General features: G+C 43.9%; 1 protein-coding gene across 1 annotated transcript in view; it reads left to right on the top strand.

Annotated features, from left to right (window-relative positions):
- LCMT2 (leucine carboxyl methyltransferase 2) overlaps window positions 1-9301 on the top strand; it is a 22470-nt gene extending 13169 nt beyond the window's left edge. The window contains exons 8-12 of the mRNA XM_009883236.1: window positions 1-34; window positions 3928-4025; window positions 6630-6817; window positions 6907-7042; window positions 9134-9301. The exon at window positions 1-34 is cut by the window's left edge and continues 194 nt beyond it. Coding sequence (XP_009881538.1) covers window positions 1-34; window positions 3928-4025; window positions 6630-6817; window positions 6907-7042; window positions 9134-9301 — 624 coding nt within the window. The remainder of the gene's footprint in view (window positions 35-3927; window positions 4026-6629; window positions 6818-6906; window positions 7043-9133) is intronic.
- Window positions 9302-10851: the final 1550 nt, after the last annotated feature.

The following is a 10851-nucleotide window of genomic DNA, read 5'->3' as shown; positions in this document are numbered from 1 at the left end:
TGGAGGCACAGTACAACCGAAGTAATATTCAAAGGTAAAAAGCCTGGAAAGAGTAGAAATGGCTGTAGGTATGCGGAGGTATAAAATTCCAGAATATATGGGGTAGTCCTGTCCAGACAGTGAGGTCTAAAAGGAAAATTGTCATGATGTAGTGTTACTTTTTATGTAGTGTAGGCTATACAATTAATGATGGTGCATTGGAATCCTGGGCTGCATAGGGAAGAGTGTGACCAGTAGGTCGAGGGAGGTCATTCTCCCCCTCTACTTGGCACTGGTGAGGCCACAACTGGAATACTGTGTCCAGTTTTGGGCTCCCCAGTTCAAGAGGGACAGGGAACTGCTGGAGAGAGTCCAGTGAAGGGCAACCAAGATGATGGAGGGATTGGAGCATCTCACTTATGAGGAAAGGCTGAGAGAGCGGGGACTCTTTAGCCTGGAGAAGACAAGGCTGAGGGGAGACCTTATTATTGATTACAAATATCTAAAGGGTGGGTTGAAGGAGGATGGAGCCAGACTCTTCTCGGTGGTTCCCAGTGACGGGACAAGGGGCAACAGGCACAAGTTGGAACATAGGAAGCTCCGTTCCAATACACAGAAAAACTTCTTTACGGTTCGGGTGACAGAGCACTGGAACAGGCTGCCCAGGGCAGTTGTGGAGTCCTCTTCTCTGGAGCAGTCCTGAGTAATGGTCTCTAGGCAATCCTGCTTTAGCAGGGGAGTTGGACTAGATGATCTCTAGAGGTCCCTTCCAACTCTGAAAATTCTGTGATTCTGTGATTGTATTCCTTTGTCTGAAATGACAGCCTTTTGCTGAACATTTTTGAAAGAATGTGATATTGATGGATTCATCACCACTTTAGAGAATCCAATTACATTTCATTAAGATTTTGTTCCAGTGGTGATTTCTTTTTTTTTTTTTTTTCCCCAGGCTTAAAGAGTTAAGGCTTAAACTTCATTTGAATGTATTTTTCTTATTGTATATACCCAGTTCTTGTGCCTTTTTTGTTTGTCAAGTCCAAAAGCCTTATGAGAGGCTTTACGAAATCTGACAAAAGGGAAAGACTGAGCAGTCTCAGCTGACTTCCTGAACTGAGCAACTGAATTGGTTTATCCAACAATTTTTTTTTCAGCAGGATTTCAGTTATCTATGCCATTAATGTGTGGTCAATTCATTACAGATCCTGTACAACAGATACCTTGTGGCAATAACTTTTATTATAGATGAGCTGCAATCTTGTTGGTTTTCTAGATGCAGGGCAGGAATCAAAAAATATTTGTGACCGTATAGTGCCAAAAAAAGCTCATAATGCACTTTCAAAAGTTCTGCAGTATATACTTGAAACTGCAATTTAGTTGGTTCGCCTCTCACAAACACACCTACCTACATATGAAAAGACTAATTTTCAGCTGTTCCCGTTTAAGGTGCAGGATGTGGCCAGACAGGCATACTGACCAGCAACCTGTTTACATGTGACTAGCCCTTTTTATCCTTTCATCCCTCTGTCTTCCTGTGTTTGTCCTTTTCCAAATCACCTAAATCCATCCTGCCTCTTCTTCTTCTCCTGACCATCCTGTCTTGTGCTACCCCAAATGCTCTTCCCCTGCATCTTGTAATTGTTCCATACCCCATGGCAGTACCCTCTCAAAGGTGCTACAGAGTTGCTCCTGTTCACTCATTTTGATGGGTTTCACAGCTGGACAACAGGGCTGAGAGTTCTCTGGGGACAGCCCTGGGAGTAGCCAGGACCAATTGTCTGATTCTGTAAGCATGTAATTGGGGTTCTCATGCCTGCAGACCTGCCACTGTCTCTCTGTGCTCCTCTTGTGCCTGAGGAAATGAGGCTTTTATGGCTTGATTGCTCTCCTGGGATGGGTCTGGAAGTAGTTGAGTCAGGATATTATTTGGGTTCCCCCACCTTGTTTTGCCTCTGTGCTCCTCTGGGGGTGTGCAGGTATGTTTTTTAGCAAGTAACGTAGCAGTGCTAGTGAGTGAGACTTTGTAATGATAAACAGAAGCTTAAAAGAAAAGCAAAGCAAATGTTAAGAATTCTTAGCGTTAAGAGCGTAAAGGAACAAAAAAACAGAATGGAGAATACTGTTCTGCCATTATGTAAATCGTAGAATCATAGAATAGTTTGTGTTGGAAGGGACCTTAAAGATCATCCAGTAAAGATCATCAGATTGCCCCAACCCAGGTGCAGGACCTTGCACTTGGCCTTGTTGAAATTCATGAGGTTCGTACTGGCCTACTTCTCAAGCCTGCCACTAGAAAAGAAATTAAAAGAGGCTTTGACATCTCTTCGTGACACTTGAAATATGGTAATTTCCTATTTCATATACCACATAATCCCCAGTGGTAAGTAGAATTGAAACCTAGGGATGTAATGTGTTCTGGAAGACTGAGTCTTTGAGATCATGTATGGCTGAACTTACTCATACTTGATCACGCCAGAAAGAAGTTTCAGAACTTTATCTCTGAAGGATAATATTTTAATTCTGGACTATTATGGAGCAGGATTCCTAGCTCTCCATCCAGGAGAAGTGCCTCAGAAGAAATGTTAGTCTCAATTGACAAATGTAACTCAATTGGCAAATATTCAGTTGTTCTGAATAGGTTTAGAATGAAGCCCTGCAATGGCACGCCAAAGGTTTGTCTAGTAAAAGATACTGACTGTAAGGGGCAAAAACTTTGGCAGTTGTTAGCAAGTCAGTGGTGGACTTAGTGGAATTCAGGAGGTGAAAGCTGTCCATCCTTAAGCTGTTTCATTCTCCACTAGCTGGCAGGGAGCTGTTGAAGGATAACACCAGGGGAATTGTTAAGCAGTTGTTAGTCTAGTCTGGAGCATACTTTAAATTTGTGGACCAGTGTTTAATTAACACCATAATGTAGTTTACAGTTCAGCCTTCCAGTCAAAATTTTATGTCAAAGAAGCAAATGCTAAATGGGTAAATAAAATTTTATAAATTAAACATTGGTCTTTGTCTTGGTCAGGCTGTATTGTATCATCTTATTTTTGCCTTGATTTTGCTTTGTAGCTGAAGTAAGTGACCAACACTTGTGTTATTTGCACAGTCCTTTATGAAGAAGTGAGCTGACAGGGCATAGTGCAGTTAACGCTCATCCTGGACATCTACCCAAAGTACTTTTGCACCTTTTGTACCTCCTTTTTGAGGCTTCTCCAGATTAACTCCTACACACTTAAATTATCATTATCTCCCTTTTGTATGAACAAATGTACATTCTTGATGTCTTATGAGGATTTATCTGTTTTCTTGGGATGAATAGATGTCATTGTGTTGCTATGATATTATGTACTTAGGATTTTCTAATTTTATGAGTTCTACAGGTGTAATCTTTCTATTGCCTAAATTTTCATTCCTTAAGTCCATTAGGTATTTAAAAAAACACATTTTCTTTTGGTTTTGAGATTGTAGTGTGTGATTTCCATTCAGACCCTGAGCATTCAGAAACTACGTAATATAAGTGGATGATGGGGGTCGTCTGAATGACCACAAATGTGAAGAATACAGCTTCTTAGTAAAAATATTCAGGCTTCCCATGTGTCTTACAAAAGATCTAGATACAGGACTGATTCCTTTATCTGTGAAACAATTTCTTGCATTTATTGCTGAAGTCTGGAAATAGAATCATAGAATTGTCTAGGTTGAAAGAGACCCTTGGGATCATCGAGTCCAACCATCTACCCTACTTTACAAAGTTCTCCCCTACACCATATCCCCCAACACCACATCTAAACGGCTCTGTTTGTCAGGTTGTAGAATGTCTTAATATAAATAGCGTATAAAACTTCTGCCTGACTCCATTAATTTCTGTCTTTGGTCAGCTTCCCTTCTATGCAAACACAATGTTTTGGTTTTGTGACATATCAAATTCTAACTTCTCTTTCCATCTTTCTTTCTCCATAGGCAAGAAGTACTTGTTTCTGTATGGTGGCCGCTCTGCTATAGAACCTGTGCTAGGGGACTGGTATTTCTTGCATGCTCAAGAACTTTCCTGCACTGTGGTAAGAACTTAGGAAGTCTCTGGGGAATAGAAATTGCCTTCACTTCATAGGTGCATGCTGCAGTATTTAGCCCAACTAAATCACAGTGGTATTACCATACTGAAGTGGATAGCATTGGCAGTACTGTCATGCTCCACCGTGATTAGAGTTAGAGCTAACTTCTAAACACCTTGCTATTTAGTGGAATACAGTGTTTACAGAATACTTAAGGCTGGAAGGGCCATCTGGAGATCATCTAGTCCAGCACCCTTGCTGAAAGCAGGTCTAACTAGAACAGGTTGCTCAGGATATCGTCCAGTTGAGTTTTGATTATCTCCAAAGCTGGAGACTCCACAGCCTCTTTGGGCAACCTATTCTAGCGCTTGGTCACACTTACAATAAAATGTGAGAGGTTTTTATATTTAAGTGGGGTTTTTTTTTGCATTTCAATTTGTGCCCATTGCCTCTTGCTCTGCCACTGGATACTACTGAGAACATTCCGTCTCTGTCTTCTTTCATCTCTCCCATTAGGCATTTATAAATGTTAATAAGATTTCACCCTGAGCGTTCTCAGTCACTGAGGCAAGCAGCTCCGGCGCCAGCACAGTCCGCAGCAGATGTTGTAGCGTGGTATGCAGGGCAGTTTCCTGAAGCAGGGAGACCTCAGGGGAGCGCAGAGACAGGGCCAGGAGCAGCCGTGACCAAACCTCCCAGGCCTATGAAAGAAACCCCTAGGGAGGGCTGTGACCAGGGCAGGCAAACAGGGCGTGGGGTGACAGTTTGCATGGAAGGGTTCTGTAACTTTGCCTGCTCAAACAGGGAGCAATGGTATCTACTGGGCAGAAGGCTATCTCCGCAACTGACAGACCTTCCCAGGCAGAGCTCCGATGGGAACATGCTGCTACCCGGGTGTCAGGCTGCAGACCGTGCCCTAGTCCTACACCGGTACTGGGTGGCAGCGGTGAGCGCACCTGTGGGAGGTGCGCCCAGCTGAGGGAACTCCTCAGCTTAGTGGCAGAGCTCCAGGAGGAGGTGAGTAGGTTGAGGAGTATCAGGGAGTCTAAGAAGGAGATTGTCTACTGGAACCACATCCTTCCTTTCCTGGGGCAGACCTGTCAGACAGACAGGACACATACAGAGGATTCCCTATCCTTTCTCTGCCCAGCAATATGTGATGACTTAAGGGATAGAGAAGAATGGTGGTAAATTCCTGCCTGGTGCAGTAAGCACATCTCTGTGACTACCTCACCTTCCCAGGTGCCTTGTACAATAGGTATAAGGTTCTGGAAGTGGAACCAAACAGTGATGAGGATCGTGGTCCATCTTGATGACACCAAGCTGTGTGGTGTGGTTGACACACCTGAGGGATGGGATGCCATCCAGAGGGACCTGGACAGGCTCGAGAAGTGGGCCTGTGTGAACCTCATGAGGTTCAACAAGGCCAAGTGCAGGGTCAGGGCAACCCCCAGTATCAATACAGGCTAGGGCATGAAGGGATTGAAAGCAGCCCGGCGAGAAGGACTTGGGGTATTGGTGGGTGAAAAGCTGGACATGAGCTGACAATGTGCGCTCACAGCCCAGAAAGCCAACTGTATCCTGCGCTGCATCCATAGAAGCAGCGTGGCCAGCAGGGCGAGAGAGGCGAGTCTGCCCCTCTGCTCTGGTGACACCCCTCCTTCAATGCTGCGTCCAGCTCTGGGGCCTCAGCACAGGAGAGACATGGACCTTACAGGGGAAGATTTCAAAGGACTTGTAGCTATTGAGTCTGGAGAAGATTCAAGATAGAACTAAATCTCCAAATGCGTAAAATACAGCTGCAGAGAGGACAAACAAATTGTTCTCCATTTTTACTTTGAGTACAAGGAATCTATAGAAAGGGCAACTTCTATTGGCCACTAAGAAAAGCTGTTAATTGTGAAGATAGTAAAGTGCTGAAACAGACTTCCTAAAGAGGTGAGAAATTCTTGTCACTGCAGACTTTCAGAAACTATTAAATAACCATCTCTCCAGATGTTAATAGATATAGTTGAATCTGCTTTAGGAGAAAGGGATGGACCAGATGGCTTCTGAAATTTTCTCCACAGCTTGTTTACTATGATATTCTGTTAACCCCCTCATCTTACATTTATTCCTTTAGTGCTTGTACTAAAGGTTTTCTTTCTACATACTAGTACTGCAGTTCAGCATTTTATGTTGCTCTGTGGTTTGAGCCACTGATCACCTGCTTTGCTGATCACTGCATTAGTCCAAGTGTTTGTAAACTTGTGGTTCTCAGGTGATTGTCTTGAGCAGAAAGCAGCATGCAAGAAGTAGATAAAGTTACCTCTAACAAATATGCAGATGTGAACAATACTAAATGTACTGAGGGCCAGAGAAATATTGGAGATAGTGTAAAGGGAAACTCTTCTACTTAGCCATCCCTGGAGGAACATGTGTAGGTTAGGCTTTTTTTTTATTGTTCCCTATTATGCTTACTCTGTTGCCCTCCAGCAACTGTTCCTGTCCTATAGCAGGAAAGAATGTTACATCCCACAGGGCACGCACCAGGGCGAGATCATGTAAGAGCCTGGACATGAAGACACTTTGCTTGGCAAAAACTTCAGCCTTGGACTTATGTTTTCCTAGATTCCTGTTGAGGGTCCAGTACCAGAAAGCCGTCACTCTCACAGTGCCTGTAGCTGGAAAGGAGGAGTACTAATTGCAGGAGGTCTGGGAGCAGCTGAGCAGCCCTTAGGTTCAATTTTCTTTCTGAGGGAGCTTGAACATGGCTTTCAGTGGCAGACAGTAGAGACACACCCTCCTCTCATCCCAAGGTAAGCAGAAGGCATCCAGCAGTGAATCTTTGGCCTGTCTCTACCTACCTCTTTTACTAATGGAATTCAATCTCATTTTGAACTCACAGGTATTCGCACACTGCACATGTACATGACGGAAAACTTCTGCTTGTTGGTGGAGTGTGGTTTCACTCATCCTCTGTGCCAGGCGTCACTGTCATTGACTTAATAACTGGTCTCTGCTTGGACTATACAATTAATGTGGTAAGCACTGAAATTTTTCTTTCAGGGTAAAGTGTGTTGTGTGAAGGAACGTGGTAACTTTAGGGCTATTCCTGAAAGGGAGTAGGGAATGCAAAGTAGGCAAATTTGTGAGTGGAATAAACATTCCCTGTTTGAGGTAGAATCTAATTTCAAAGTGCTTTTACCAGCCCAGAGAACATAGTAGTGTTAAGAGGGGGAGAGTCTGAGTGTGAAGAACACTGGAGGGCACAGAGCTGCTCTATTCTAGACAGGGGGAGCAGAATTGAGATGGGCACAAGGATAGTAATTTCAGGATGTCTATGGAAGAAGAGAACAGATCAAAACAGAGCCTCAGTTAGTCTTTATGGAGGTCTGTGATATAAATTCATTAAAAACTTCATGGTGGAAATTGCTGTGTGCTATAGCTGCTGCCTGAAGTGCAAGAAGAAAACAGTATGGAAATCATAGAATTATAGAATGGTTTAGGTTGGAAAGCACCTTGAAGATCATCGAGTTCCAACCCCCCTGCCATGGGCAGGGACACCTCCTGGTTGGACTAGCTGATGTTTAAAGGTCCCTTCCAACCCAAACAACTCTGTTTCTATGAGAAAGTTTCTGTTGCTTGACAAGTTTTTCTTTATCTTTTACATAAAGAAACAAATTTTTTTAGATAGCTGTACATACGTATCCTGTCTTTGGTGAAACTGGAATTCATGACTAGTCTATTTTTCAGAATAGGCAGTATGTGTGCATCTGGCTGACCTTGCAGCATTTTCCTGAGGGCATAAAGCATGAAGCATGCTTAAATGTAGTTTAGTTTTTTTCTTACTCTATATAGCAGAAGTTGGAAGTGGCATAGTACCCTTTACATAAAATAGGCTACTCTTGTTGGATAGCAGTGAGGGTGAGCACAGTGATAATAAAGTGGTATGTAAAAGAATAGAACTTCCTTTTTTTTACATTGAATAAGTGGATGCAGATGGATTGGTAGCTGCCTTTGTTTATGAGCTGTTTGCTTTGACTTAGGCAAAAGTTTGTAAGCTTTTGAACATACTACAACTGTGCTAAAGTATTGATAGTACTGTACAGTGTGTGTGGATTGGTCCCAAATGCTGAAAGACTGGAATTGTCAGTAATTTTCTGTGTAGTACTGGATACTATTCGTATTACTGCTTTGATACATGCGTTAGAAGGGGATAGCACCAAAAACATTGGCTGGCAGCTTTCTCTGTGCTTGAAAAAGCCATGGAATGGTTCCCATGGGCAAATATCTCTCTCTCAGTCGCTATCCATTAACCTTTCTCCAAGAATATAGACGAGGGTACCCTCATAAAAGTTGCCTTTTGTCTTGAGCATTTTACAAGGGAAGCCTCTACAACCTGTCCTCTTCAGATTCCAGTGGCCCCAACAGTAACTGAATTGTCAACACAGCATTTTTGTTACTGCTACAGTCTGTTATCTGCAACAAGTGTGTCTCCAAGGTTCATTTTCCTGAGCTTTTGAATATTGGAGGTCATCATGAAAGAGCTTCTCCTCAGATTGTCAAATATACAGGTTATAAATCAGATGTTTCTTGGACCTCAGATGTATAACTATATACTAGGACAGCTGTCTCCTTTGTAGTGGAGGGCATGACTGTTTATTGCTTCTTCTGATATCAGGACTAGGAGACATCAAAAGAAGCTGGCAGGCAATATGCTTTGAAAGAGTGCTTCATATGAAAGTTAGCTAAGCTCTAGAACTCCTTGCAACGGGACATGAATGCCAAAGGTTTACATGGATTCAAATAGTGACTGGCTATATTCTTGGAAGGAAGAACATGAAGGCTCAGGGAGTACAAAGACATTCTCTCTCATTAAAAATCAACAGAACTGCAAGTTGTTGGATGGGTGGAGTATACTAGAGGAATAGTTTCCTTGCTCCTGTGTTCTCTAGCTATCTGTTTTGCCCACATTTGTGGGTGGTTTAGTGGACTAAATGGTCCTAGATGGGACCCAGCGTGGCTGTTCTTAATTTTCTAATGAAGGTACCGTATGAAATATCTCTACAGCATTGTATGAGGTACACGTCTGTTGAAGTCCCACATGTTCAAAATCACCTTTCCTTTTTTAGGAGCATCTGAAGTGGCCGTTAATGCTACATAATCATAGTAGTGTTTTTCTGCCAAATGAGAAGGAGTTGTTGCTTATTGGTGGTGGTGGGAACTGCTTCTCCTTTGGGACACACCTGAACCCAGAGCCTGTCTCGTTGAGCCTCAGCAATATCCTGGCTAGCCACTGACTGGGACCAAACAGGACTGAAGCATGCTGCTACACTGTGGTGAGACAGCTATTCACTTGTCGGTCCAAGAGCAGCAAAATGTTTACTCAAGGGTTTTGTATCCAGAATGGATTTGTGAAAGTGGGCTTAGGAGGGACAGTTATGACAAGGGGTTGCATGCCTCATGTGTGGGGTTTTTTTTGTACTGCTCTTTGTGTTGCTGTAAATAAAGTATCTCAAAAGTAGCTCAGTGGTGATAGCAGTAGTCCTTAGAGGCGAAATAAGGAACAGTGCTGTGTTCAAAAGGGACATGACTTTGCACAATGCTGACTTGGGGGTACAGTGAGGTCACCGAGTCAAAAGCCATTGGAAATGTTCAGTCAAGCATAATTAAAGAAGTGAAATGAAGTGTATCATAGGTCATACTTGAATGTTTCAGAAGGTCATGTCTAATCTAGATATAATAAACTTGTGCTCCTCTGATTCTTGTTGCCAGCAGCTCAGATGCTGCTAGCTGTAGCTCTTGCTTGTTTCCTTGGAGGGGAATCACATACCAAAGAGGGGTGGGGGAGAGCTCCTTCCTCCTGCAGTTGTGAATGGCCAGTGTCCAGGACCTGGGCTGCATCAAAAGAAGCGTGGCCAGCAGGTGACGAGTTGTGGGGATCGGGCGATGCCCCCTGTTCTTGCTGTGCTCCAGCTGTGGGCCGGGGGAGGACCAGGTGCCGGCAATGAGGCTGGTCGCGACGGCCCCTCCCTGCGGAGGGGTGGCTGCCAGGGGAGGGGCTGGTGCTGCCCTGCCCCGGGTGGCCGTGGAGGGGCCGGTATGAGCCCCGGGAGGAGCGGAATGGAGCGTCGCCGGGCTCCGGCTGCAGCGGCGCTGGGGAGCCCGGGGCTGCGCCGGGGACTCGGCGGGGGAAGGGAGCCGCCCGGCGTGTACTCCTGAGCACGCGGCGTCCGGGCGGCCATATTTGTTCCCGCGGCATGCCGGGAGCTGTAGTCTTCCCGCGCTTGGCTGCTGGTCTTCACCTGGGCAAGGGTCGTCTTGACCTGTGGGTGTGTTTTTTAGTATTATAATGAAGGTAGTTCATTTCAGGATACCTTAAAAGTAAGTTCTGTTGCCACGTTGGCCAGCTGAATCTTTATCTTACTAGGTTGTAACATAACTCATCCTATACACAATCAATCCCAGATGTTAAGGTCCAGAGGACAGGAAGTTCAAACAACACAGCATTCTGTTCATTACCAGTTAATTAAAACAAAACAACACAATGTCCTGTTCATTATTAGTTGCATTATTAACTAAAACTATCATTAATAATACCAACATCATTGTTAGTTAACTAAGACTATAATTAATAATACCAACATAAGCTAACTTGTTAGGTCAGGACGACCTCTATCTGTGGGACTTACGTTTTCGATTGTTGAGTGGGTTACTCCTTGCATTGCTTGTATGATTTTATTAGCCTGTTTTGGTTCTTTACTAAGAAAAGATGGTGTGGGAGAAATTTGCATTCTTACTTTGTGCATGTATAATCTTGTCTCAGTCAAGTGGAAATTTGAATAACCAA

Source organism: Charadrius vociferus, unplaced genomic scaffold (genome assembly GCF_000708025.1).
Source record: "Charadrius vociferus isolate BGI_N301 unplaced genomic scaffold, ASM70802v2 scaffold124, whole genome shotgun sequence".
Taxonomy (NCBI): domain Eukaryota; kingdom Metazoa; phylum Chordata; class Aves; order Charadriiformes; family Charadriidae; genus Charadrius; species Charadrius vociferus.
This window is presented reverse-complemented; position numbering and strand designations above follow the sequence as displayed.